This window comes from Lithobates pipiens, unplaced genomic scaffold (assembly GCF_037356315.1).
Source record: "Lithobates pipiens isolate NorthernLeopardFrog02 unplaced genomic scaffold, aLitPip1_a1.2 Scaffold_16, whole genome shotgun sequence".
NCBI lineage: Eukaryota > Metazoa > Chordata > Amphibia > Anura > Ranidae > Lithobates > Lithobates pipiens.
This window is the reverse complement of record NW_027507748.1, coordinates 528,529,633-528,553,970: the sequence shown is the minus strand read 5'-3', so window position 1 is coordinate 528,553,970 and position 24,338 is coordinate 528,529,633. Positions and strand designations below refer to the sequence as shown.

The 24,338-nt window shown below is 44.4% G+C and overlaps 1 protein-coding gene across 3 annotated transcripts in view; it reads left to right on the top strand.

The window, feature by feature from the left end:
- VWA8 (von Willebrand factor A domain containing 8) overlaps window positions 1-24,338 on the top strand; it is a 678,220-nt gene that overhangs the window by 270,848 nt on the left and 383,034 nt on the right. For all 3 annotated transcript variants that reach the window (XM_077483183.1, XM_077483182.1, XM_077483184.1), the window contains exon 20: window positions 2,772-2,878. In XM_077483183.1, coding sequence (XP_077339309.1) covers window positions 2,772-2,878 — 107 coding nt within the window. The remainder of the gene's footprint in view (window positions 1-2,771; window positions 2,879-24,338) is intronic.

Sequence of the window (24,338 nt, the reverse complement as noted above, 5' to 3'; positions counted from 1 at the left end):
TAATTTTTTGCCTATTGATATATTGTTAGTAATTTTTATATATCTATGTTTATTGCGATACCACAAGGTGCCGCTGTTCTGTGGTTCTACCGTGTCCCGCTATGGCCTTGCCACAGGGTTAAACCCAGTATAAGGTTTGATTAACTTTCTTATTTGCCCTTTTCTTTCTATAGTTATAGAATAATAAGAGGCTATTTTAATAGTCCAGTGAATTACATATATATGTATGTATATATATATGTGTGTGTGTGTATGTATGTATATATATATACAGTGGTGTGAAAAAGTGTTTGCCCCCTACCTCATTTCCTGTTCCTTTGCATGTTTGTCACACTTAAGTGTTTCGGAACATCAAACCAATTTAAACAATAGTCAAGGACAACACAAGTAAACACATAATGCAATTTGTAAATGAAGGTGTTTATTATTAAAGGTGAAAAAAAATCCAAACCATCATGGCCCTGTGTGAAAAAGTGATTGCCCCCCTTGTTAAAACATACTATAACTGTGGTTGTCCACACCTGAGTTCAATTTCTCTAGCCACACCCAGGCCTGATTATTGCCACACCTGTTCACAATCAAGGCATTACTTAAATAGGAGCTGCTTGACACAGTAAGGTCCACCAGAAGATCCTTAAAAGCTACACATCATGCCGAGACCCAAAGAAATTCAGGAACAATTGAGAAAGAAAGTAATTGAGATCTATCAGTCTGGAAAGGGTTATAAAGCCATTTCCAAAGCTTTGGGAATCCAGCGAACCATAGTGAGAGCCATTATCCACAAATGGCGAAGACATGGAACAGTGGTGAACCTTCCCAGGAGTGGCCGGCCGCCCAAAATTACCCCAAGAGCGCAGCGACGACTCATCCAAGAGGTCACAAAAGACCCCACAACAACGTCCAAGGAACTGCAGGCCTCACTTGCCTCAGTTAAGGTCAGCGTTCATGCCTCCACCATCAGGAAAAGACTGGGCAAAAATGGCCTGCATGGCAGAGTTCCAAGGAGAAAACCACTGCTGAGCAAAAAGAACATCAAAGCTCGTCTCAATTTCTCCACAACACATCTTGATGATCCCCAAGACTTTTGGGACAACATTCTGTGGACCGATGAGACAAAAGTGGAACTCTTTGGAAGGTGTGTGTCCAAGTATATCTGGCGTAGAAGGAACACTGCATTTCATAAAAAGAACATTATACCAACAGTAAAATATGGTGGTGGTAGTGTGATGGTCTGGGGCTGTTTTGCTGCTTCAGGACCTGGAAGACTTGCCGTGATAAAAGGAACTATGAATTCTGCTGTCTACCAAGAGATCCTGAAGGAGAATGTCCGACCATCTGTTCGTGTACTCAAGCTGAAACGAACTTGGCTTCTGCAGCAGGACAATGATCCTAAACACACCAGCAAGTCCACCACCGAATGGCTGAAGAAAAACAAAATGAAGACTTTGGAGTGGCCTAGCCAAAGTCCTGACCTGAATCCTATTGAGATGTTGTGGTATGACCTTAAAAAGGCCGTTCATGCTTGAAAACCCTCTAATGTAACTGAATTAGGACAATTCTGCAAAGATGAGTGGGCCAAAATTCCTCCAGGACGCTGTAAAAGCCTCATTACACGTTATCGCAAACGCTTGGTTGCAGTTGTTGCTGCTAAGGGTGGCCCAACCAGTTATTAGGTTTAGGGGGCAATCACTTTTTCACACAGGGCCATGATGGTTTGGATTTTTTTTCACCTTTAATAATAAACACCTTCATTTACAAATTGCATTTTGTGTTTACTTGTGTTGTCCTTGACTATTGTTTAAATTGGTTTGATGTTCCGAAACACTTAAGTGTGACAAACATGCAAAGGAACAGGAAATGAGGAAGGGGGCAAACACTTTTTCACACCACTGTATATATATAATATATATATATATATAATAAAATGTGTGTGTACACACACATATATATATGTATATATAATATATGTTGTGCTGGGTTAACAGCGGTTATTTACTGGTGTTTCCTGTGATGGGATACTTCTGGTTGCACTGGTTGTTCCCGCTTGTTGTGTGGAATGCATAGCGCTTCCGGTTGAGTTTGTCCAATATAAACTGTCCCTATAGACGTGAAACCACACCCTTCATGACGCATTTTTCATGACGAAAACGTTGGGCGGAGCCGGACTTGACGTGGAACATGCATGAACTATACTACAGCGGCTACTTTTGAAGCGCTGGATGCTTCAGTTTTCGCATCATTCATTCAACCAAATGTGAGTGTAACTTTTAAACAGCAATAAACATACTTGTGCAATGAGCGGTGTCTTTTTTATTCTATTTATATAATCATTGAGCCACGCAAAGATTCCTATACCTGTTCAATGCATTGAGAGAGCCTGCTCCAGGGTACTGATTGGGAGGAATTGCTGACCTGATGTTATTACATGCGCATTATCTATACATTGATGGTAAGGGTCTGTCTTATCGGGTGAAGGTAATGGGACCCTGCTATCTTCTTATCTGTTCGATGTGGTGAAGGGCGATTTGCTTTTGAGTGGTGGAAGCTTTTCTCCATATTGGGACTTTTTACTTAATTTTTCTACATATATGTTCTTTGATGAATTTTTTTTATTGTGTTCATTTTTCCTGTGTGTGCCACATTTTCTTTATTCACACTTTAGAGATAACCAGGCTGCACAAATCAAAAGTAAAAATAGCATATTTCAATGATTCTTCATACTCGTTACTCCATTAATTTTGTGTTTGGGTAATGGGTTATTTTTTTTTTAGATGAAATTAAATCTGGCGTACTAAGGCTTGGAAGTGTGACTGTACCAGTGTTTAATACAGATGAGAAGATGAAAGTACCAGACATTCTGTTCTATGAGAACTCTCAGGTGCGTAGTACTCATGCAATCCAAGCATGTACTTAATACACAGTGTAAACCTATATTTGATTTTTATAATCATTAACTTCTGCTTTCAGTAATTGATTATTTCTATTGTGTTGATCCACATTTTTTAAATCTAGTTGAGAATACAATATTACCACCTTAAGCAACACTTGATAATGAATTCATTTAGATATAAAGTCATTTGAACTTGTGTTGCATACTTTATTATATAAAAAAAAGTTTTTCTTTATCGAACATCATGAGCCATAGTTATTATCTATATGGATATATAAGCACCTTCAAGTGATGGACACTGGCATACCCAATACAGGAAGTTCACTTCCCATATAACCCCTCCTCCTACCAGGAGCACCTTCGTTTTTTCACCAGTGTCTAACATGTTGGTCACGAGTGAAGGTGTGCTCTGAGGAGCTCCACTGGAGGGATCCTTGCTGGATTTAAATAGCTTCCACAGACCGGATCCATCCAAAGTGCCACTGAGGCCAAGGTGGATGGTACCTGGGCCTCGCATACGAACGAGGTTTTGCCTGTAATGCCTCCCCTTGCAGGGCTGGGCCCACGGCTTTGGTTATGCTTACATTACCTAAAGTTTTTCCTGACAAGGTGCTAATACAGGTCCAAGGGAGTGGAACCCCCATAAAAAGGGACCCAATCCTTGAAGGTTTGCTAAACGCAGTCCTCCATAATGGGTGAAATTTGGATCTGTCTATTAAATCAGCAGAATCCTGCAGCGAGGGTAAGGTAAGGGAAGAAGCCTAGGAACTGTAAGAGTCCACCTATGGTTTTTACTTCCTTAGGGAAACATGTTTTCATGCCTTAAATCTCCACTAGAGGAAGTTGTCTTCACTTTAGCTCAGTGTCAGTCTGTGTGTGGCAGCAGCAGTTTGCACAGTGGATACCCCCGGTTTTCGGCTCCAGAAGTTTTTCCTCTTGCTCTGTGTCATTAGGCTCTTCCTCTCCTCCCCCACCCCAACCTCGTGATGGGTCTGTGGGTGATGGGTCTGCGGGGGCCTAGGCACGGTGGCTTGTCTAGGACTTAGCGTCCCAGAGGACGCCGGTGCACGATGGAGACATTAACTGTAACAGTCCTGCCTTGGTTCTATAGTGAGGAGAAGCAAGCTGGCTGTTCACTCTGGACACAGGAGCCGTGGGGCACGTAAGGGCTGCAAAGGGCATTCCTAATATGGAAAGGACATTTTTCCCAGTGCTAGACTAAACTTTTATTAGCGGCATTATACTGTCATACTATTGTTCAGTGATTGGTGCATTTAAATAGATCCTCTGCTTTTGTGCTTAGGACTGTCTGCCAAAAAAGACACCACAAAAAATTCCAGTCGTGCCTCCACACTGTTACCTTCTCCTTAAATACCAGATGTGGCAAGCCAGGTTGAGTTATTAGAACCAATTGGTGGTGCAGCTTCTTCTCACATCTCAGCCCCTGTATACGTGACTGAAGATGCTTTTTGCTCCGCCCTGTTGGGGTTAGAGGGAAGATTAGTGTTTTTAATCACATCTTTCATCCAAAAGGATGAGAAGTCTGTTAGATCCTCTTCCCTCACCTCAGACCCTTTACCAAGGGTAGAGGATAAGGTGTTATCCTCTGGCAATCAGGAGGAAAGACAAACCGATTATTCCTCTGCAGAGGAAATGACGATGGATGAACCCCTTTCAGCATCGCAATCTGAGAAATTGCTGGTACAGTACCTTACAGAAATGGTTCGTGCCACTTTCAAGCTACCCCTAACGGAGTCAGCTGAAAGCTCTGTTTCTTCTTTGGGTTCCTTGAAACCTTCACAGCCTTTGCATGTGTTTCCTGTCCATGCATTACTAGAGCAGCTTATTTATGCTGAATGGGATCACCCGGATAAGCATTTTCTCCCTCCAACGAGATTCTCAGTTCTCGATCCCATGGAGGAGAAATTCACCAAAAAATTTTATGTACCAGAAGTTGAGCCTGAGATTTCCAGTGTGAACAAAGTCTAACTTGTCCAGTAGCGAATGCACAAATGTTTAAGGATTCAACAAATAAAAGGTTGGAATTCCTGTTAAAATCCTCTTTTTCTTTAGCAGGTGTGGTTACAGTTGCTGCAATTGGCATCTGTCAATCCCTAAAGGACCAGTTTACACAGGCCCTTAAAGAGGTTCATGTACAGCAAGCCCAGGATTTGGCCGAACTACCAAAAGCATTATGTTTTGCCATAGACGCCGTTAAAGATTCTATTCACCAGGAGTCGATCAGGTCGGTGGTTTCTATCCTACAAGGAGGAGAACTTCTGGCATCCATCGACATTAGGAAAGCATATCTGCATGTTCCTATATTTCTCGCTCAACAAAGGTTTCTGTGGTTCGTGGTAGAACAGCATCATTTTCAGTTTGTAGCCTTGCCCTTCGGGCTAGCTACAGCACCCCGGGTGTTTACAAAAGTTCTGGCCCCACCTCTAGCCAAGGTTGGGGCACAGGGCATAACAGTCTTGGTGTACCTAGACGATATATTGCTAATAGACCAGTGGGTGGTTTGTTTGGAGCAAAGCGTGTGCATTACAACCGGTTACCTGGAAAGTCTAGGTTGGATTCTCAACCTAGAGAAGTCTTCCTTAAAACCACTAAAAAGGCTGGAGTACTTGGGTCTGATTTATAGACACAGCCCCGAAAAAGGTGTTCTTGCCTCCGGCAAAGAGTAACGCCAAAAGAGAGCTGGTGCAGATGGTCAGGTCCAAAAATAGAATTTTTTTTATAACAGCTTACCTGTAAAATCCTTTTGTTTGAAGTACATCACGGGACACAGAGCCATAGTAGTTAATATGTGGGTTATATAGGCCACCTTTAGGTAATGGACACTGCCACTTCCTAAATGGGAAGTTCAATTCCCTATATAACCCCTCCCCCTACAGGGAGTATCTCAGTTTTGTAGCAAAGCAATACACGTGTATACCCAAAAAGAGGGGAAGGACCTCTGTGTCCCGTGATGTACTTCAAAGAAAAGGACTTTACAGGTAAGCTGTTATAAAAATCCTGTTTTCTTAATTGTACATCACGGGACACACAAACATAGTAGTTACTATGTGGGATGTCCCAGAGCAATGCCAACTGAGGGGAGGGAGACACAAACAAAAGTAGGATGCCATCAGGCCTGAGGACATATACTGCTGCCTGCAGTACACTGTGCCCAAAGGCGATAGCCTCATGCCTTCTTACGTCTGCCTGATAAAATCTGGTGAATGTATGGACTGAAGACCAAGTTGCGGCCTTGCAGATTTGAGCCATGGAGGCTTAATAATGCACTGCTCATGAAGCACTAACCGCCCTGGTGGAGTGTGCTTTGATTTGAAAAGGGGGACTCTTCCCTTCAATCCATAAGCTTGAATAATTACTTGCCGGATCCACTTAGAAATAGTAGATTTCGACTCTGCCTGTCCTTTTATAGGACCTTCAGGCAACACAAAAAAAAATTAAATCTTTTTAATCTAAGTAGTTGTCTTCAAATAGACTCTGACTGCTCTCACTACATCAAGAGAACGTAGCGACCTTTCTTCCATTAGAACAGGGTTCTGGACAAAAAATGAAGGTAGAACAATATTCTGGTTTAGATGAAAACCTGAAACCGCCTTCGGCAGAAAGCTAGGATAAGGACGCATTACCACCTTATCCTTGTGAATAATTAAATATTGCTCTTTACAGGAAATAGCAACCAGTTCTGATACTCTTCTTGCAGAAGATAAGGCAACCAGAAAAACCAACTTGTTAAAAGGATCAAGGGAGTATGTCGTATCGGCCCAAAAGGCTGTCTTTGTAAACCTGACAAAACCAAATTCAAGTCCCAAGATTTTAAGGTTGACCTAATCGGCAGATTAAGCCGTGTCACCGGACAAGGGAATGCGAAGCAAGTGGTCATTGGAATAATACTGATAAGGCCGAGACCTGGCCCTTGATGCCAGCTTCATTTATAATCCTATTTACAGAAAGGCAAGGCTTATAACTTCTAGTATTCCAACCCCTGGACTCACACCAAGAACATATGCCTTCGAGACTCTATAATAAATTACTCTGGAAGCTGGCTTCCTTGTATTAATCATGGTAGATATCACTGAGTCTGAAAGCCCACAATTCTTCAGAATGTGGGTTTCAATAGCCCAACCATTAAATATAGCGTTTGTAAGATAGGATGGAATACTGGTCCCTGCGAAAGCAGGTCTGGATGTGGTGGTAGGGTCCATGGGTCCTCTACCACCATCCTTAGGATCTCTGCATACCAAGATCTTCTGGGGCCACAAGAACCAACAACTTCTTTTCCTACTTGATCTTGTGAAGAAGTCGTGGTAGCAGCATAATAGGAGGGAATGCATAAATCAAAGAGAACTGATGCCACGGGGTCACCGACGCATCTGTTCCATATGTGAGTTGATCCCTTGTTTTTGACACAAAGTTGTCGACTTTTTTGTTGAATCTTGATGCAAACAGACCTATGGCCAGAATCCCCCATCTTTGGCATATAGGCAGAAAGATTTTGGGGTGAAGGGACCACTCCCCCAGGAACAACTGCTGGTGACTCAAGTAGTCTGCCGGCCAATTCTCTACCTCTGGAATGAAGAATGCCGATATCCACTGCACCGGATTTTCTGCCCAGGCTAGGATATGGTTTACCTCTCCCTGGGGTGCATGACTTCTGGTGCCCCTTTGGTGATTGACATAAGCCACAGCTGTGGCATTGTCGGATTGAATCCTGACAGGACAAATCCACAACCTGAATGTTCAGGCCCTTAGGGCTAGGTGCGCTACCCAAATCTTTAGAATGTTGATTGGCAAGGTCCTTTCAATTCTGGTCCATTTCCCTTGGACAGTCACCTCTTTCAGGACTGTTGCCCAACCCGAAGGGCTGGCAACTGTTATCTTCCAGGAAACTGGTAAGAAGGATTTCCCCTTCTGCAGATTCTTGGATATCTTCCACCAAATGAGGCTCTGGCACACCCTTTGGCGACAGACGCATTGGAAATGTATCGCTTGGACCTTCTTGTTCCAGGTAAACCGGTTACTGTTTTTTAGCAGTTTAGAATGAGACTGAGCATAGGGAATCGCTTTGAATGAAGTCACCATCTTTCCCAACAATCGTATGCAAAGGTCAATAGAAGGACCCTTCTTTTCCCTGACCACATGAACCCGCTCCTTTACGTAACTGATGTTTGCCTGGGGTAAAAGCCACCCTCTTCTGGGCTGTATCTATAACCAGACCCAAGTATTCTTAGTCTTCTTAATTGCTTTAAAGAAGATCTCTCTGGGTTGAGGACCCAACGTAGGTATTCCAGGTAGCTGATTGTGGAGACCATGCTTTGGTCTAAGCGGGCTACCGACCTGTCTATTCAGAGCAGGTCATCTAGGTATGCTACAATTGTTATACCTTGATTCCTTAATTTGGCCAAAGGAAGGGCCAGACATTTTGTTAGCACCTGCGGTGCAGTAGCTAGACTGAAAAGTCAATGCTACAACAGAAAGTGACATTTTTTTACTTCAAAACGCAGATATTTTTGATAGGGGCGGGGAAAAATAGGCACATGCAGGTATGCATCCCTGATGTCGACCGATGTTCTCCTCCTTATAGGACGGAGACAACAGATTAGATTTATTCCATGTGGAAAAAGTGGGTATTTCAGGAACCAGTTTAGATCCTTGAGATCTAGCATGGGATTTGACATCCCCATTTGGTCTTTGGCACAGTGAAAAGGTTTGAAAAAACTCCAACCCCTGCTCCATCGTGGGGACCGCCCATGACCCTTTTTGAGATAAAAGTCGGACTAATGCTTGAAAAAAGAAGACTTCTTTTTTCTCTGGATCTATGGACCTTTGCCCTGAGGAAAACGAGGAGACGAGAAATCTCGGAACTCTAGTTTGCAGCCTAGAGCTTTTATGGAGACCATCCAACTGTCTTGAAACTCCTCTTGCCAGACCCTTGAGAACTGCAGAAGTCTCCCCCCCCCACTCGAGCGAGCAGGGGTGCCCCTTCATAAGAAGCTTTTGTGTTACGTTTTATAGGGTTTATTTTTCCCCTCCAGGGCTTCTTTTGTCCCTGGGGTTGACCCTGAGGTCCTCTTGAACCTGATGGTGGAGGCTGTCCCAACTGCCTGAAGGCAGACACCCATGGCACTGTAGAAAAGAGCCGTTTAAATGAGGGACGTTTTACTCCTTTTCTTAACTGGCAAAAGGGTACCTTTTTCCATCCCCAACAGCTTTTTACCACGGAAAGGAAAAATTAGCCAGGAGCTTTTGCATGGCACTTCGGCTGACCACTTTTCAACCATAGGATTCTACGAATATGCCCCAACCCAAGCCTAAAGTGAGAGGTTTGCAGAGTAGAATCTCCGATTGTGTCAATTGAAAAATACCAAGCCCCTGGCAGCTTGGCTAAATCCTGGGCTAGCTGTTCAGGGAAAACCTTGAGCACCTGTCTCAAATGGTCTCTCCGGGACTGACATTCCAATTGCCATCACTGCAGGCTGAGCTGCTGAACCTGCCAAAGAGAAAATATTTTTCTAACAGGAATTCCAATTTTTCGTCAGATGGATTTCTAAGCATTTGAGCATTTTCAACTAGACAAGTCAAATTTTAATTTACTGAGGAAATAGCTGCGTCAATTGCTGGTATACTCTTTTTATTTATATATATTTTTTCCCCTCCATAGGATAAAGTGTTGAAAACTTTTTTAGGAGGGAAAGAACTCTTATCTGGGTGATCCCACTCAGAATAAATAAGATTTCCCAGCAATGAATGAACAGGAAAGGCATGCACAGCTTTAGGAGGCTTCAGTGAACCCAAACCAGATGTGGGCTTTTCAACAGACTCAATTACGGGTAACATAAATGTGGAGCAGACCATTTCAGTAAGAGATTGCACCAGCAATTTCTCAGCCTGTGAAGCTGAAGAGGGTCCTTCCCCACTTGATTCCTCAGAAGAGGAGTCGTTCTCATCCTCATTTATCAGGGGTAGATGGCGTTGCAGAAGGAGGGACCTCAAAGGAGATCCCCTTTGAGCCTTTTTTTCTCCCCTTCTGCCCATAGTGCTAAGCACAAATGCAGAGGTACTACCAGAAATGCATCCACTGCTGAGCAATATAGTTCAACAACTGCTGCTGCTATAAGGCTCAGTCGGATGCTAAGTAAATGTGCCTGGGAATGCCTCTGCCAACCACTCTTACATGCAATCCATCTGCTCTGTGTCCCTCCTTTAGCTGTGTGCACCTGCAAAAAGTGCACCTTTTATAGCTAAGCATGGCCTGCGCTTGCGGACGTTGAACCATCGCACCGCACTAATGCTCCGTCCCCCCTTCTCTGACCACTTCTTCTGCCCCCTCATCTTTTTTCAAAAAAATACTGCCTTCCCATGCGAGCAGGGGACTCTGATCCCACTGGGGTGGAGGAGAGAGGAGGGCAGGTGGATGGAGAGCTGCCGTAATTGCGGCGAGAGCGGTGCGGCATACCGCCGGCTGCCCCATGGCCTCTAACCGGGAGGAGAAGCTGTGGAGGGACATTCCTAAACAGAAAAAAAAAACCTTTTCCACATTCTACCTGGAGCTTGGGCTCGAAGGAAGCATGCGGCTTGTGACACTGAGCAGGACTGACCAGCATGGAACAGATATATGCTCTTGACAGCCCCTGGTGGTGACTTTAGGCATAGCAAACATTTACTTAAAGGAGAAAGCCCACAAGAATTAGAAAAATTCCTTAAGAATCTCCCTTACCTTATCCAGTTGCAGGGTTCTGTGGTAAAACAGACCCAATCTTCACCGCTCATGGTGGGCTCTGTTAAAAAAACTTCAGGGACAGGGGCCCCCTTTTCATCGGGGGATCCACAGCCCTGGGCCTGTAAAAAGCACCCCACCAGGAATATGCTGAAAAAAACAAATACTGGATCCCGGGGTCCAGCTCTCTAAAAAGAGAAGCGTTGCAGGTAAAGCCTTGTTTTTTCGGATATGAGGCCCGGTTACCATTCAATTCGGCCTGGAAAAGACACTTTGAATGGATCCGGTTGCATGGCTTGCCCCAGCAAGGAACATTCCAGCAGAGCTCAGCACAGCACATCTCTACTCGTGACCAACAACTAAGACACTGGTGAAAAAAACTGAGGTTTTCCCTGTAGGGGGAGAGGTGATATAGGGAGTTGAATTTCCTGCTTAGGTTGTGCCAGTGTCCATCACCTAAAGGTGGCCTATATAACCCACATAGTAACTACTATGCCTCTGTGTTCCGTAATGTATGATTAAGAAAGATAACCCTCAGTCCGCCTTTGCATGAGTTTATTAGGAAAGATGGTGGCTTCATTCGAGGTGGTTTCATTCGAGACTGTTGCCAACAGTATCCTGTCTGCTTGGAACAAAACGGTTCAAGCTTTAGACGTGCCAATATGGATGTCTCCAAGGGTGTCCCAAAGCCTCAGTTGGTGGTTGGTAACCCAGAATCTGCTGAAAGGAAAATCCTGTAGACCAGTTAACTGGAAGGTGGTAACGACAAATGCCAGCCTTTCAGGTTGCGGAGCAGTGCTGGAGAAGACAACTGTCCAGGGACAGTGGTCAAGAACCAAAAAGTCCTTGACCCATCAACATCCTAGGCATTCGGGCAGCTGGTCTGGCTCTGAAGGCCTGGACATTCAGGTTATGGGGTTGTCCTGTCAGGATCCAATCCAACAATGCCACAGCTGTGGCTTCCATCTGTCACCAAGGGGGCACCAAGAGTCTTGAAGCACAGAGGGAGGTGAACCATGTCCTAACTTGTGCAGAAAGGAATGTTCCGTGCCTATCAGCAGTTTTCATTCCGGGAGTAGAAAATTGGCAGGCGGACTTCTTGAGCCACCAGCAGTTGCTCCTGGGGGTATGGTCCCTTCACCCCGACATTTTTCGGGTTGTTTGCCAAAGATGGGGGACTGCGGACGTAAATCTTATGGCGTCCAGATTAAACAGGAAGTTGGTCAACTTTGTGTCCAGGACAAGGGATCCACTCGCATGCGTTTGTGACCCCATGGGATCAGTTCTCTCTGATTTATCCATTCCCCCTTATTCAGTTGCTGCCACTGCTTCTTTGCAGGATCAAGCTGAAAAGAAAGCCGGTAATGCAAAAATCGTAAAGATGGCGGTGGAGGATCCATAGTCCCTTCCACTATGGTCAGACCTACTCTCACAGAGGCCGCTATTCCATCCTACCTTACGAACTCTAAATTTAATGGCTTGGCTATTGAAACCCACTTTCTGAAGAAACGTGGGCTTCCAAGGTCAGTTATCTCTGCCTTGATTAATGCAAGGAAGCCATCTTCCAGAACTATATATTATAGAGTCTGGAGGACTTATGTTTCCTGGTGTGAGTCTGAGGGTTGGCACCCTCGGAAGTACAACATAGGCAGAATTCTTGCCTTTCTACAAATAGGGGTAGAGATGAAGCTGGCCTTGAGTACTATCAAGTGGCAAGTCTCAGCTTTATTGATCTTATTTCAAAGACCGCTTTCTTCACATTCTTTGGTTTGGGTTTTTATGCAAGGGTTGATGCGGATTAATACGCCAGTCAGACCTCCTTTGAACCCTTGGAACTTGAACTTAGTTTTGTTTTTGTCAGTTAAAAAAACAGCCATTTGAACCGATACAACATACTCCCTTAGTTCTTCTGACAAGGAAGTTAGTGTTCTTGTTTGCTATAGCCTCAGCAGGGAGGATTTCGGAATTGGCTGCTCTTTCTTGTAAGAGCCATAGGTTAGACATCACCCCAGGAGCTGAGGTGACCAAGCGGCAACATGGCAGAGCAGAACAGGAACCACGTATAGGATTAGTGATTGAAGAAATAGCTCTATGGGGTTTAGTGTAGACTCAGAAACCCGGAAAGGTAGCTAGGATGATAATTATAATAGTAAGTGATAGTGAGTAAGATGGAAGCGTGTGTCATCTGTACACAACAATAGGGCAGAGCTGGGCAGAATTAGTAGCAGCACTTCACACTGAGATATCAGGACACAGGAAGGGACTAAAACATCAAGGGACGAGGGAATTTAAACTGGGATAGTTGGTAAGTATGGGGCAGCTGCTTTGGGCCCCACAACAATGACAGGGCCCGGGGCAGCTGCCCCTTTTGCCCTGCCTTAAAGACGGCCCTGGGTATGCCAGTGACCTTCACCTGAAGGTGCCTATATACCCATATAGTTAATAATGATGGCCCTGTGTCCCGTGATGTACTCTAAGAAAAGGATTTTACAGGTAAGCTGTTATAAAAATCCTATTATTGCTGACACAGCTGGACACTTGCTGCTGAAAATTCTAAAATTAAAGAAGAATTTCTGGAGTGCAATATGCATTTGCACATTTCTTCTATCAATATGGCAACTATATTACAAACATATTTTGTACATTTTCCTGCCTATGCAAATGACTTCCCCTGGCAAACCTGACAACCACAACATATACGTGTTGGATTTTTAATCTACTGTATCCAAGTAACTGTTACAGACTAATGAACTCAAAAACAGTAAAGGCTCATACACAGATAGTAGATTCACTTTGTAATGAATACTAAATCGGGTGCAAGGAAAATGTAAAAAAAAACAAAAATGCATTTTTGCTTGCACATAAACAAATGGTGGAAATCAGCAGAGCTTCACCACGTTCACTAAGCTCTGGGGAAAATGATTGCAACTTCACTTGAAAAATGCATAGTGGAGTTTCCTTTAGTAAATCAACGCTTATGTGTCCTGTTCACACTGCAGCACATCTCGAAGGTGTGGTGCAAAAAGTTGCGGTAAAATGCGGACATAAGATGTGTTATTTAAAATGTAGTTAGATTTTTTTAATTTGATTGTTTATTAATTGTTTATAAAATGTTATCCTGGAGTTTTCTTTAACATATCTGCTTGCATGTGCTCCCTATTTGCAATATATTTTCTCCAAGAAATTGTCAAGAAAGGGGAATAAACTTTACATAATAATGATAACTGTTAAAATAGTCTGTTTCATGATATACCCATAGTTATGGTGTGACCTGAAACATGGAGTCAGCAGCCCCTCCTCTTTGCACAATCAAAGGGTTCTTTTCCCTGACAGCTCCTGTCAATTTGGCAGTGCTTTGCATGGCTCCACCACATCATTCATTCACAGATATTTCTTGCCTATGGACTGGATGCCCAAAGGGGATGTGGCTGTACCTGAACCCTGCATGCATGGATGAGGATTGCCTGTCACGTTTCCAGGTGCCACTGAATCCTGTAGGCAGCTATCTCCATGTACTATGTATCCAGGGACTTTGCTGGCAAGGTGCTGTTTGTGGATGTAGTGTGAACGAAGTTAAAGTTGTCACTTCCAGAGTCCTCTTCTAACAAAATCGCTGGATTTGGGTTCTGGCAGCTGCCAAAACGTATTTTCCTGTGCGCCCCCACTTGCAGGACTTGATGTATGCTGAGGTGTTTTCATCTCAAAGTAATTCATTCAGCAGTACTCCATGGAGGAGAAACTCTGCAAGAAATAGGGTTTTCTTGATTCTCCTCCATCTGGCTATGACCTTTTGTGTACAAAAGACCTTCCCTATTCATAAACAATAAGTATGCAATCTGTGTTGATTGAATCACTCCAGAAAGGATTTTAACTCCTCACAAAATCTTTGCAGAACTCTATCCAGTGGAGAGAGTTATTTTCCTGTAGTTGATACTGCCCTCAAGTCTTAAACATGTCCCTGTACCTTCTTTCAGAGATTCTGCTTCTAGAAAAATGTAGATATTATTAAAGGTTCTCTTTACTTTGGTAGGCCCAGCCCTGCAACCAGCTCTCGCTGCAATTTCACTATGTCAAACTGCAGCTACCTGAAATAGAGCAATAAACAGTCAATAAGCTGGTTTCCAAGATTCCCTTTTAACAGAGCAATTATAAAGAAAATGATTTCAGACAGCTGCACCTCCAAAAACCATCTTTATTGAAGCTCATGGGACAAGTGACATTGGGTAATGACTAAGTGCTAATATTTGTGCCAAATGCATCTACCTCCTTGTCCCCCACTTCATCTGTTAACCACCTATCACTTGAGCTTCAAAAATATGATTTTTTGAATACAGCTTACCTATAAAATGCTTTTCTTGGCTTTTCTTGGGAATACATCACGGGACACAGAGCCTTCATTACATAGTGGGTTAGAAAGGCACCTTCGGTGATAGAACACTGGTTAACCCTAATCAAGGAGAATTCCTCCCCTATATAACCAATCCCATTTAGGGAGCGCCTCAGTTTTGTAGCAAAGCAATAAGTAACCACACAAAAACCCGTAGAAGGGCAAGAGCTCTGTGTCCCATGATGTATTCCCAAGAAAAGGATTTTACAGGTAAGCTGTACTGAAAAAATCCTATTTTCTTGTTCATACATCACGGGACACAGAGCCTTCATTACATAGTGGGATGTCCCAAAGCAATGCTCAGTTTGAGGGGAGGGAGACACAGATCAGAAACATAGACCGCAAACGGACCAGAGGAACTAAACTGCAGCCTGCAGTACACTGTGTCTGAAGCCGACATCCTCTTGCCCTCTTACATCCACCTGATAGAATCTAGTGAATGTATGGACTGAAGACCAAGTGGCAGCCTTGCAAATCTGAGTCATGGAGGCCTGGTGATGCACTGCCCAAGAAGCACTAACAGCCCTAGTTGAGTGCGCTTTAACTTGAAAAGGAGGAGTCTTCCTCTTTATACTATAAGCCTGACAAATAGCTTGTCTAATCCATCTAGAAAGAGTGGATTTTGCCTGGCCTTTTTTAGGGCCTTCTGGCAGGATGAATAAACAATCCGTCTTCTGTATCTGAGTGGTTACCTGCATATAAATACTTACTGCTCTTACAACATCAAGAGTGTGTAAATGTTCTTCTTCTGTGGACTGCAGATCTGGAAAAAATGGTATGGTAGGATCACATTTTGATTCAAATGGAATCCTGAAACCACCTTGGGTAAGAAGGACTGATGCGGATGCATCACTACTCTGTCCTTGTGAATAATCAAATATGGCTCTTTGCAAGAAAGAGCTGCTAACGCTGATACTCTTCTAGCAGAAGATATAGCTACCAAAAAGACCAACTTCTTACTCAAAAGAGCTAAAGCATGGTGCAATGGTTCAAAAGGTTGTCCCTGTAATGCGGACAAACTTAAATTCAGATCCCATGGGGACACTGGGGATTTGGCAGATTTAAGCGCAGTGCCCCCTGAACAAAGGCCCGGACAAGGGAATGTAAAGCAAGTGGCTTCTGAAAAAATACTGACAAAGCCGAAATTTGGATCTTGATAGTGCTCAAGGCCAATTTCATCTCCAGGCCTGACTGGAGAAAGGCCAGGATCCTTCTAATGACATACTTTCTAGGATGCCATCCCCTGTGTTCACACCAGGAAACATATGCCTTCCAGATTCTATAGTAAATAAGCCTGGAGACCAGCTTTCTGGCATTAACCAGAGTGGAAAGGACCGAATCCGAGAGCCCACAGTCTTTCGGAATGTGGATCTCAGAAGCCAAACAGTCAAATTTAGACTTCGTAAAGCAGGATGGTATATTGGACCTTGTGAGAGTAGATCTGGCTGGAGTGGAAGGATCCAAGGTTTGCCTACTGCCATCTTTACGATTTCTGCATACCAAGGTCGTCAGAGCCAAGCCGGAGCTACTAAAAGGACTGACTTTGCTTCCCTTTTGACTCTCCCCAGGAACCCGCGGAAGAAGCGGATTTGTAGGGAAGACATAGATTAGATTGTACTGATCCCATGGCATTGTCAGAGCATCTGACCCCTGAGCAAGTACATCCCTTGTTCTTGACACAAAGTTGTCCAGTTTTCTGTTGAATCTGGACATGAACAGGTCTACATCCGGGATTCCCCACTTTTGACATATGAGGAGGGTGTAGAGGCCACACTCCTGGAGAAAGCGGCTGGCGGCTTAGAAAATCTGCGTGCCAATTTTCTACCCCTGGAATGAATACCACAGACCAGGCAAGGAACATGCCTTTCTGCCCATGCAAGAATGCGATTCACCTCTTTTTGGGCATCCAGACTTCTGGTGCCACCTTTGTGATTGATGCAAGCCACTGCTGTGGCATTGTCGGACTGTACCCGATGACCTTGTAGTCTGAAAGACCAGTTCCTGAGGGCCAAAAAAACTGCCAGAATTTCTAGGATATTGATGGGCAAGAGCCTTTCAGCGGCAGACCACTTCCCTGAGTGCATGTTTCTTCCAGAACTGCTCCCCAGCCTTTCAGGCTGGCATCTGTGTTTACAATCTTCCATGGTAGTGGAAGAAAGGTTTTGCCTTTTCGAGAGATTTTTGGTCCGTAACCACCAATTGAGGCTTTGGAGTATCCTTGGGGAGGGATAGGCACATAGGAACATCCAAGGCATGAAGCTTCTTGTTCAAAGCCACGAGGATGCTTATTTGCAAAGGCCTTGAGTGAAACTGGGTGAAAGAAACAGCCTCGAAAGAGGAAACCGTCTTTCCTAACAGTCTCATACATAGCCGAATTGAGGGACTCTTTTTGCTTAATACTAGGCGGACCAGAGCTTTTATGGCCTTGGCCTTTGGCTCTTGTAGGAACACCCTGCCTTGAGCCGTGTCTATGATCATGCCTAGATATTCCAACCTCTTTAATGGTTGTAAGGAAGACTTTTCTAGATTGAGAATCCAACCTAGGCTTTCCAGATGTTTTACTGTCTTGGAAACACTGTGGTTTAGGTGTGCTACTGATCGCTCTATGAGCAGCAAATCATCCAGATAAGCTATCGCAGTTATGCCCGTAGATTCGCTAAGAGCGGAGCTAGAATTTTTGTAAAAACTCCAGGAGCTGTAGCGAGACCGAAAGGAAGGGCCACAAATTGAAAGTGGCGCTGGCCTACCACGAACCATAGATATTTTTGGTGAGTGGGAAATATTGGCACATGGAGATATGAATCTTTGATATCTATTGATACCACAAAATTCTCCCCCTTGAAGGGCGGAGACCACTGAGCGGATTGACTGCATGCGGAAGGAACGAATGTGCAGGAATTGATTCAGGTCCTTTAGATCCAAGATGGGTCTGACATCTCCATTTGGTTTTGGAACCGTGAAGACATTCGAATAAAACCCTGAATATTCACCTCTACTATCACCCCCTATAGTAGTGATAGTAGGTGATCTAAGGCCAGAATAAGCGGCTTTCACATACTGGATCTCTGGAGGCCTTTGACCTTAGGAATCGAGATGGAGGAAGTTCTTGGAACTCTAGCTTGTAGCCCAGAGATACTGAGGACACTATCCATCTGTCTTGAACCTCTTCCCACCAGGCTCCAGCAAACTGCAGGAGCCTTCCCCCCACTTGGCTGAGTGGGAGTGCCCCTTCATAGGGATGCTTTGGGGCCCTTCTTGGCAGATTTTTGTCCCCAAGTCTTCTTCTGACTTTGGGTGTGACCTTGGGCCTTTCCTCTAGAACTAGTTTGAGAAGGCCATCGCCAATGCCTAGAGCTTGACGCTCTAGGGGATGGGAAAAGAGAACGTTTAAATGATGGCCGTTTACTCTTTTTAATTGGTAAAAGCGTAGATTTACCAACAGTAATCCTTTCGATGAATTTATCCAGATCATCCCCAAAAAAGCTCTCCCCTTTGAAATCCAGTTAAAGGGGTTGTAAAGGTAAATGTTTTTTCACCTTAATGCATTCTATGCATTAAGGTGAAAAAACATCTCACACTGCCGGCGCCCCCAGTCCCCCCGTTTTACTTACCTGACCCCTCGAAAATCCCGCGCTCGCCCCCGCCGTCCTCTTTGCCGCTCAGCCTGGCCGCTGATTGGCTGGAGTGGATGGATTGAAAGCAGCGAGGCCATTGGCTCGCGCTGCTGTCAATCACATCCAATGACGCAGCGCGCCGGGGGGCGGGGCCTTGTGATACAGCGAGCGGCTATAGCCGCCGGCTGTATCACAGGAGCGCGCCCGCAGTGCTTCTCACCAATGCGAGGGAGCTCGCATTAACGTGAGAAGCACCTGCGGGAGGAAGCAGAGACAGCCGCCGAGGGACCCCAGAAGAGCAGGTTCGGGGGGCCACTCTGTGCAAAACGAGCTGCACAGTGGAGGCAAGTATGACATGTTTGTTATTTAAAAAAAATAAAAAATGTTACTTTACAACCCCTTTAAGTATTTCTTGCATGAAAGCTCAGTTTCCCAATGTTTAAGCCACAGATACCTGCACATGTGTGCACTAACGAGAGACAAACAAGATACTTGAATCCAGAATTGCATCGATCATAAAACACAGATCTTGAGGAAGGTCTGCATAATTCTCCACTTCCTCACTGGGAAGGAAGTTAAGCATCTGCTTAACTTATTCCTTGAGGAATTGGCATAAACCAATAACTGCGACTGTAGTTTGGACTACAGCGCCAGCCATGGAAAAGGAGGCCTTTAATAAAGTTTTCAGCTTCTTATCAGTTGGATCCTTAAATACCTGAGCATTGTCCAGAGGAAAGGTCAGATTTTTTTATTCACACAAGAGACAGCCGCATCCACAGATGGAGCCTCCCATTTCTTGGTGAAGCTTTCCTCCAGAGGATAAAGCATAGAAAACCTTTTAGGAGGAGAAAACAGTTTATCGGGATGTCCCCAGAGTCCTCATACAACAATTTATCCATTAAAGGATGAATTGGAAAGCTAAAGGCAGTCCGTGAGATCTTTCTGACCCCCAAGGAGGAAATAGAGGATGTGGCATCCTCAGCAGAGGGCATCCTGAATGTGGTACGCACCAACTCAGTATAATTCTGGACCTGCCTCTTGAGTGCCTGAGAGGAGGAAACTTTCTCCTCTTCCTCTGATTCATCCAACTCCTCTTGATCCCTATCCCTGGATAGGGATCTTAACTCATTTTCAGAAGAATCATCTGAAAGAGAAACTACAGGAGGCTGTAATAAATCTAATAATCCTTCCTTCAAAACCTTCCAATGTAGCCTTAAGGGAGTCTTCTGTGACATATGCTAGGGCTGCAACATTGGGAGAGGCTGCAAAACCTGACTGGCACTGACTCATCCTGTGAGGCTGGCTCCAGTCTTGCTTGGGGGGGAATGGTAATCTACAGGCATCTTTAGGACCCCTAGACATAGGCGGTGATTTCTTTGTGCCTTTATTACCTCCTCCTGAGGTCCTCTTAAGAGGAGATATAGTCCCAAGCTACAAAGCAGAGGTACTAGTACATATACAATCACTGTTGTGCTAAAGTGTTATAATATAAATATATGCTCAATACTGCACAACCTGATGCCAAGTAGGTGTCTTAGGTTTGCCTTGATCCGACCACTTTAGGATGCTTACTGCCCACATCTCTGTGTCCATCTGCTTAAAGGGCTCTGACACTCTGGGCTTTTCAAAATAGTTGCCTGGTGCCTGCGCACTGGTGCGCCGTGCCCGCCGCACACGCACGGTGCCGCAACCATGCCCCCCTCTGTTCCCCTGCAAATAATTTAAAATTGTGCCCCCTGCATGCTCAGGACATCATGGCGGTGGCCGAGGATGAGGGGGAGAAGAGGACCACCGTAGGGGACTGTACGGGACCTTCATAACCTGCATGGGACCCCCTTATATACATTATTTGTGGCAGAGTCTGCCGTGGAGGAGGAGAGCGGCCCGGAGACCAGCTTCACTGAGTGTGTATCCTGGAAGGCATGCAAGTATACACCAGGCTTGCTCTTTACGCCCTCTAGAGGTGGAAGCCAGGTAAGACATACAACTACTCTGAATCCATAATATGTAATCTATATAGGATTCACTTCACTTACCTGTCCCTGCCGCAGGAACTGCTGAGAACAGACAGTTTCCAGCCTTCACCTATCACGGCGGGTAGCACTGTGCCAAACCTTCAGGGTTTTATGGGTTACTACGCAGAGGAACCTCTTCACTGGACCTGTAAAAGACTGCCAGAACTTTTGTGCCACTGTCTTAATATTACACCAAGCCTGGTTTTCCCAGAGCCCAGTCCTCCAAGGAGAGACTTAGAGATAAAACCTTGTTTCTTCAGATAACGAGGCCCGGGTACCATACCAGCTTGGGAGTCAAAATATCAGCCCGAGATATGGATCCGGTCAGCATAGCCCCTAAGCCCCTGCAGGGACCTGAATAGAGCTTTCTTCATAGCACATGTTTTACGTGACCAGCCACCTTAGACACTGGCGAAAAAACTGAGGTGCTCCCCAAATGGGAGTGGTTATATAGGGGAGGAATCCTCCTTAATTAGGGTTAACCAGTGTCCAATCACCGAAGGTACCTATCTAACCTACTATGTAATGAAGGCTCTGTCCCGTGATGTATGAACAAGAAAGAGGATTTTGGAATTGCAACCATCCAAAATCATTTGCTTTGACACAGCATGTGAGCTAGGTTAGCACCCGACGTGTGTGTGTTGGTTAACTGGAGACTCACTCACCTGGAGCTGCTTTCTTTGTTTCAGTTTCAGCAATTACGTTCTGCTTTTTTTTTTTGTGGATTCCCTAGAATGTCATGAGATGGTTTCGAAATGGCCCTAATCTCTATTCAGGTGCGTAAAATCTGTTTGGCAAAACCTGGACATCAGAAGCCCACCTGTAAAAGACACTTCACACCAGTGCCTTTTCAAGGAAAAACACTTTTGGGAGGACACTTGACCATTCATAAAAGATGTTACAGTAGGGAAGGTTTTGCTTAATCATTCTAACCAAGCTATTCCTTCCAAACCAAAACACTATAGCACTGCCCTTTGGCCTATCCTCTACTTTCAGAGTGTTTACAAAGATTCTAGCACCTCTTCTTGCTTGTCTCAGAATGCAAGGCATCCAGGTTACAGGTAATCTAAACCTTCTTCTAAAGAATTCCTCTCCGTTCCAGCTGTCAACATACATCCACAGGACAGTTGGGAGGCTTCAGGCCTTTTGACTAGATGATCAATATCGGCAAACCTGCTCTCTAATTTTTGCTTTTCCTGGAATATTTGGCTCTGGTCCTGGACACATCCCATACAAAGGTTTTCCTTCCTTCAAGTCTACGCTTGCGATTTGAGGTCAAAGAGAAATCACAGATTGAGATTCTCCAATAGAGTTCTAGGCCTCATGGTAGCCTCCTTTGAGACTGTACCATATTCCCAATTTAATTTAAGACCTCACCAACACATCTTGTCGACCTAGAACATGCCCCATTTCCTGACCTACCCATGCTCCCATCCAGCCAAACAAGGAATTCTTGGTGGATATCCAGTACAGCTTTAACAACCAGTAAGTCTTTCCTTCTTTCTCACTGAAAGTGACAATAAAAGCTCAGGTTTTAAAAGGTAGAGGTCTTTGAGTTTGTTATTCCTACCTTGCTGAACGCAAAAAAAAAGTTACTTCCAGGGGTATCTACTGTTGTACCTGGAAATACCTTTTTGCCTAATGCGAGCACAGGCACTTAAGTCTCAGAGATTACTCTGTGCCTCACATTCTAGCCTTCTTACAAACAGGTCTTTATCAGAACTTGGCCTTTAGCACCTTTCATTTTCCTTTGTAAAAATGTCTCTTCAAGATGTATCTTGCATTAAGCTCCCATTGCAGCACCATGTGCTTCCTTGAGATTTCAGCTTAGCTCTCTCTGCCCTGCAAAAGCCATCCTTTGAACTTATCAGGGATATTCCCTTAGATGACCTCCCTACAAAGTAGCCATTTTAATTGCTATTACATCTGTCAGATGTGAGTTGACAACTCAGGAGAAGCTGTTCCTCATATGTCACAAAGACAAGGTTGTTTTACACAAAAGACCATCCTACCTTCCCAAGGTAGTATCAGTCTTCCACCTCAATGAGGGCATAGCCCTACCATCCCAATGCCCTGCTTCAAAGTATCCAAAGAAAAACTCATTCCCTGGACATAATTAGAGCAATTATAGTCTACCTCAGAGTTACAGCTTCTCCATTTGTCCTGTCTTTAGAACCTTTCAAGGGACACCCTGCTTCCAAGTCCACCTTCATGAAATGCACAATCTGATCACCAGAGCTTACGTTCATAAGGACAATTCTACCCCTCGCTTTTACATACCCATTCTACCATATCGGTGGCAGTTTCCTGGATATTTTGGCACCAGGCCTCTGTCACTCAGCTGTGAAAGAACACCACTTGGTCCTCTATTCATACTTTCTCATTGTTCCACCAGATGGATGTCCAAACTTCTGTGGATGCAGCTTTTAGTCACAAGTTTTTTGCAGCAGCACTCTAAAGTTGGGTCTTTTTGACCCTTTTTGTTGTTGGGCCTTTTTAGCACATTTCTATTTGCCTAGTTGTTACCCCCCCCCCCCCTTCTCATTCATTGCATCCCAGGGTTTAATGAACACTATCTGTTTTTTCTACTGTACGATTAAGATAAGAGAAATTTGACTTCCCTTTAAATTCCATATCATACAGTACAGGTCACCTTCCCTCCATTCTTCCATTACTCTGGATTGCTTGCTACAAAACTGAGCATTCACACAGTGCGATAGAGCTATAGGGAAGGCAGCTAGTGGATGTGTCCTCCACAGCTTGCTAGTGTTAAACCAATCTTGTACCTGGAGGTACAAGCCTATAACCCAGGGTCAATGAATACGTTGCCTGTTTCATGTACTGCACTACAAAATATGGAATCTACAGGTAAATCAATCTTCATCTTTTCCTATTGATCTGGCTACTTTGTACTTGGATAAGACCTTGGCAGCCCCAGTGAATGAGGTTTCTGGTCTTTAAAGACACTACAGATAAGACACCCTCTTCATGGCATCCTACTCTCTAGAAGGATCAGCTCTGCAGTCTGCGGAGGAAGTTATGTAGGCCTTCATAGTTTGGGCAAAGTATATGCTTCATTTCAGAACATCAGATACAGGGAATCATGCCAGCTGATAGTTCTTGGATAATTTTCTGAGAGACTGGAGTTTCCCTGTAGATGCCTTGGTGGACTCCATAAGGCAGATTTCCTGTCTGTCTACATGAGAAGGATCCTTAGGCTCAAGTGTTGGTCGGCAACACTTCTCTGCATGAAGCACATCAAGAGGCTACCCCTTGAGGGCAAAGGGTTGTTTGGACCATTCTTGGATACCTTCATTCAGAAGTTAACCGTGGGGAAAAGCAAGCTCTTACCCATAAGAAGGAAAGTTAAGATAACCGGTCAGAAAATGGTGTTGCCTTTTGAATCCAAGAAGAGGTAATTTTTTAAGCAGTAAGCTTCAGCCTCTTAGCAGCCTACATCCCAGTTCTGTAAATAAAAGAACTGTCTCTGAGTCCGGAATCCTGGCTTTGCAATCATCTGGACTTAGGAAGTCGGGCAATTGGTTCTGCAGTGTGGTGTTCAGATATTACAATCTGAAGTTTCACTGCTATCCCCAGGCTTTTTGCACGTAAGCTTATCTTCGGAGACACAAGAGTGGATTTCTTTGAAGATGTGGAAAGGCTGCTATACCAGGGGGTCATTACAACTCTACCAGTAGGG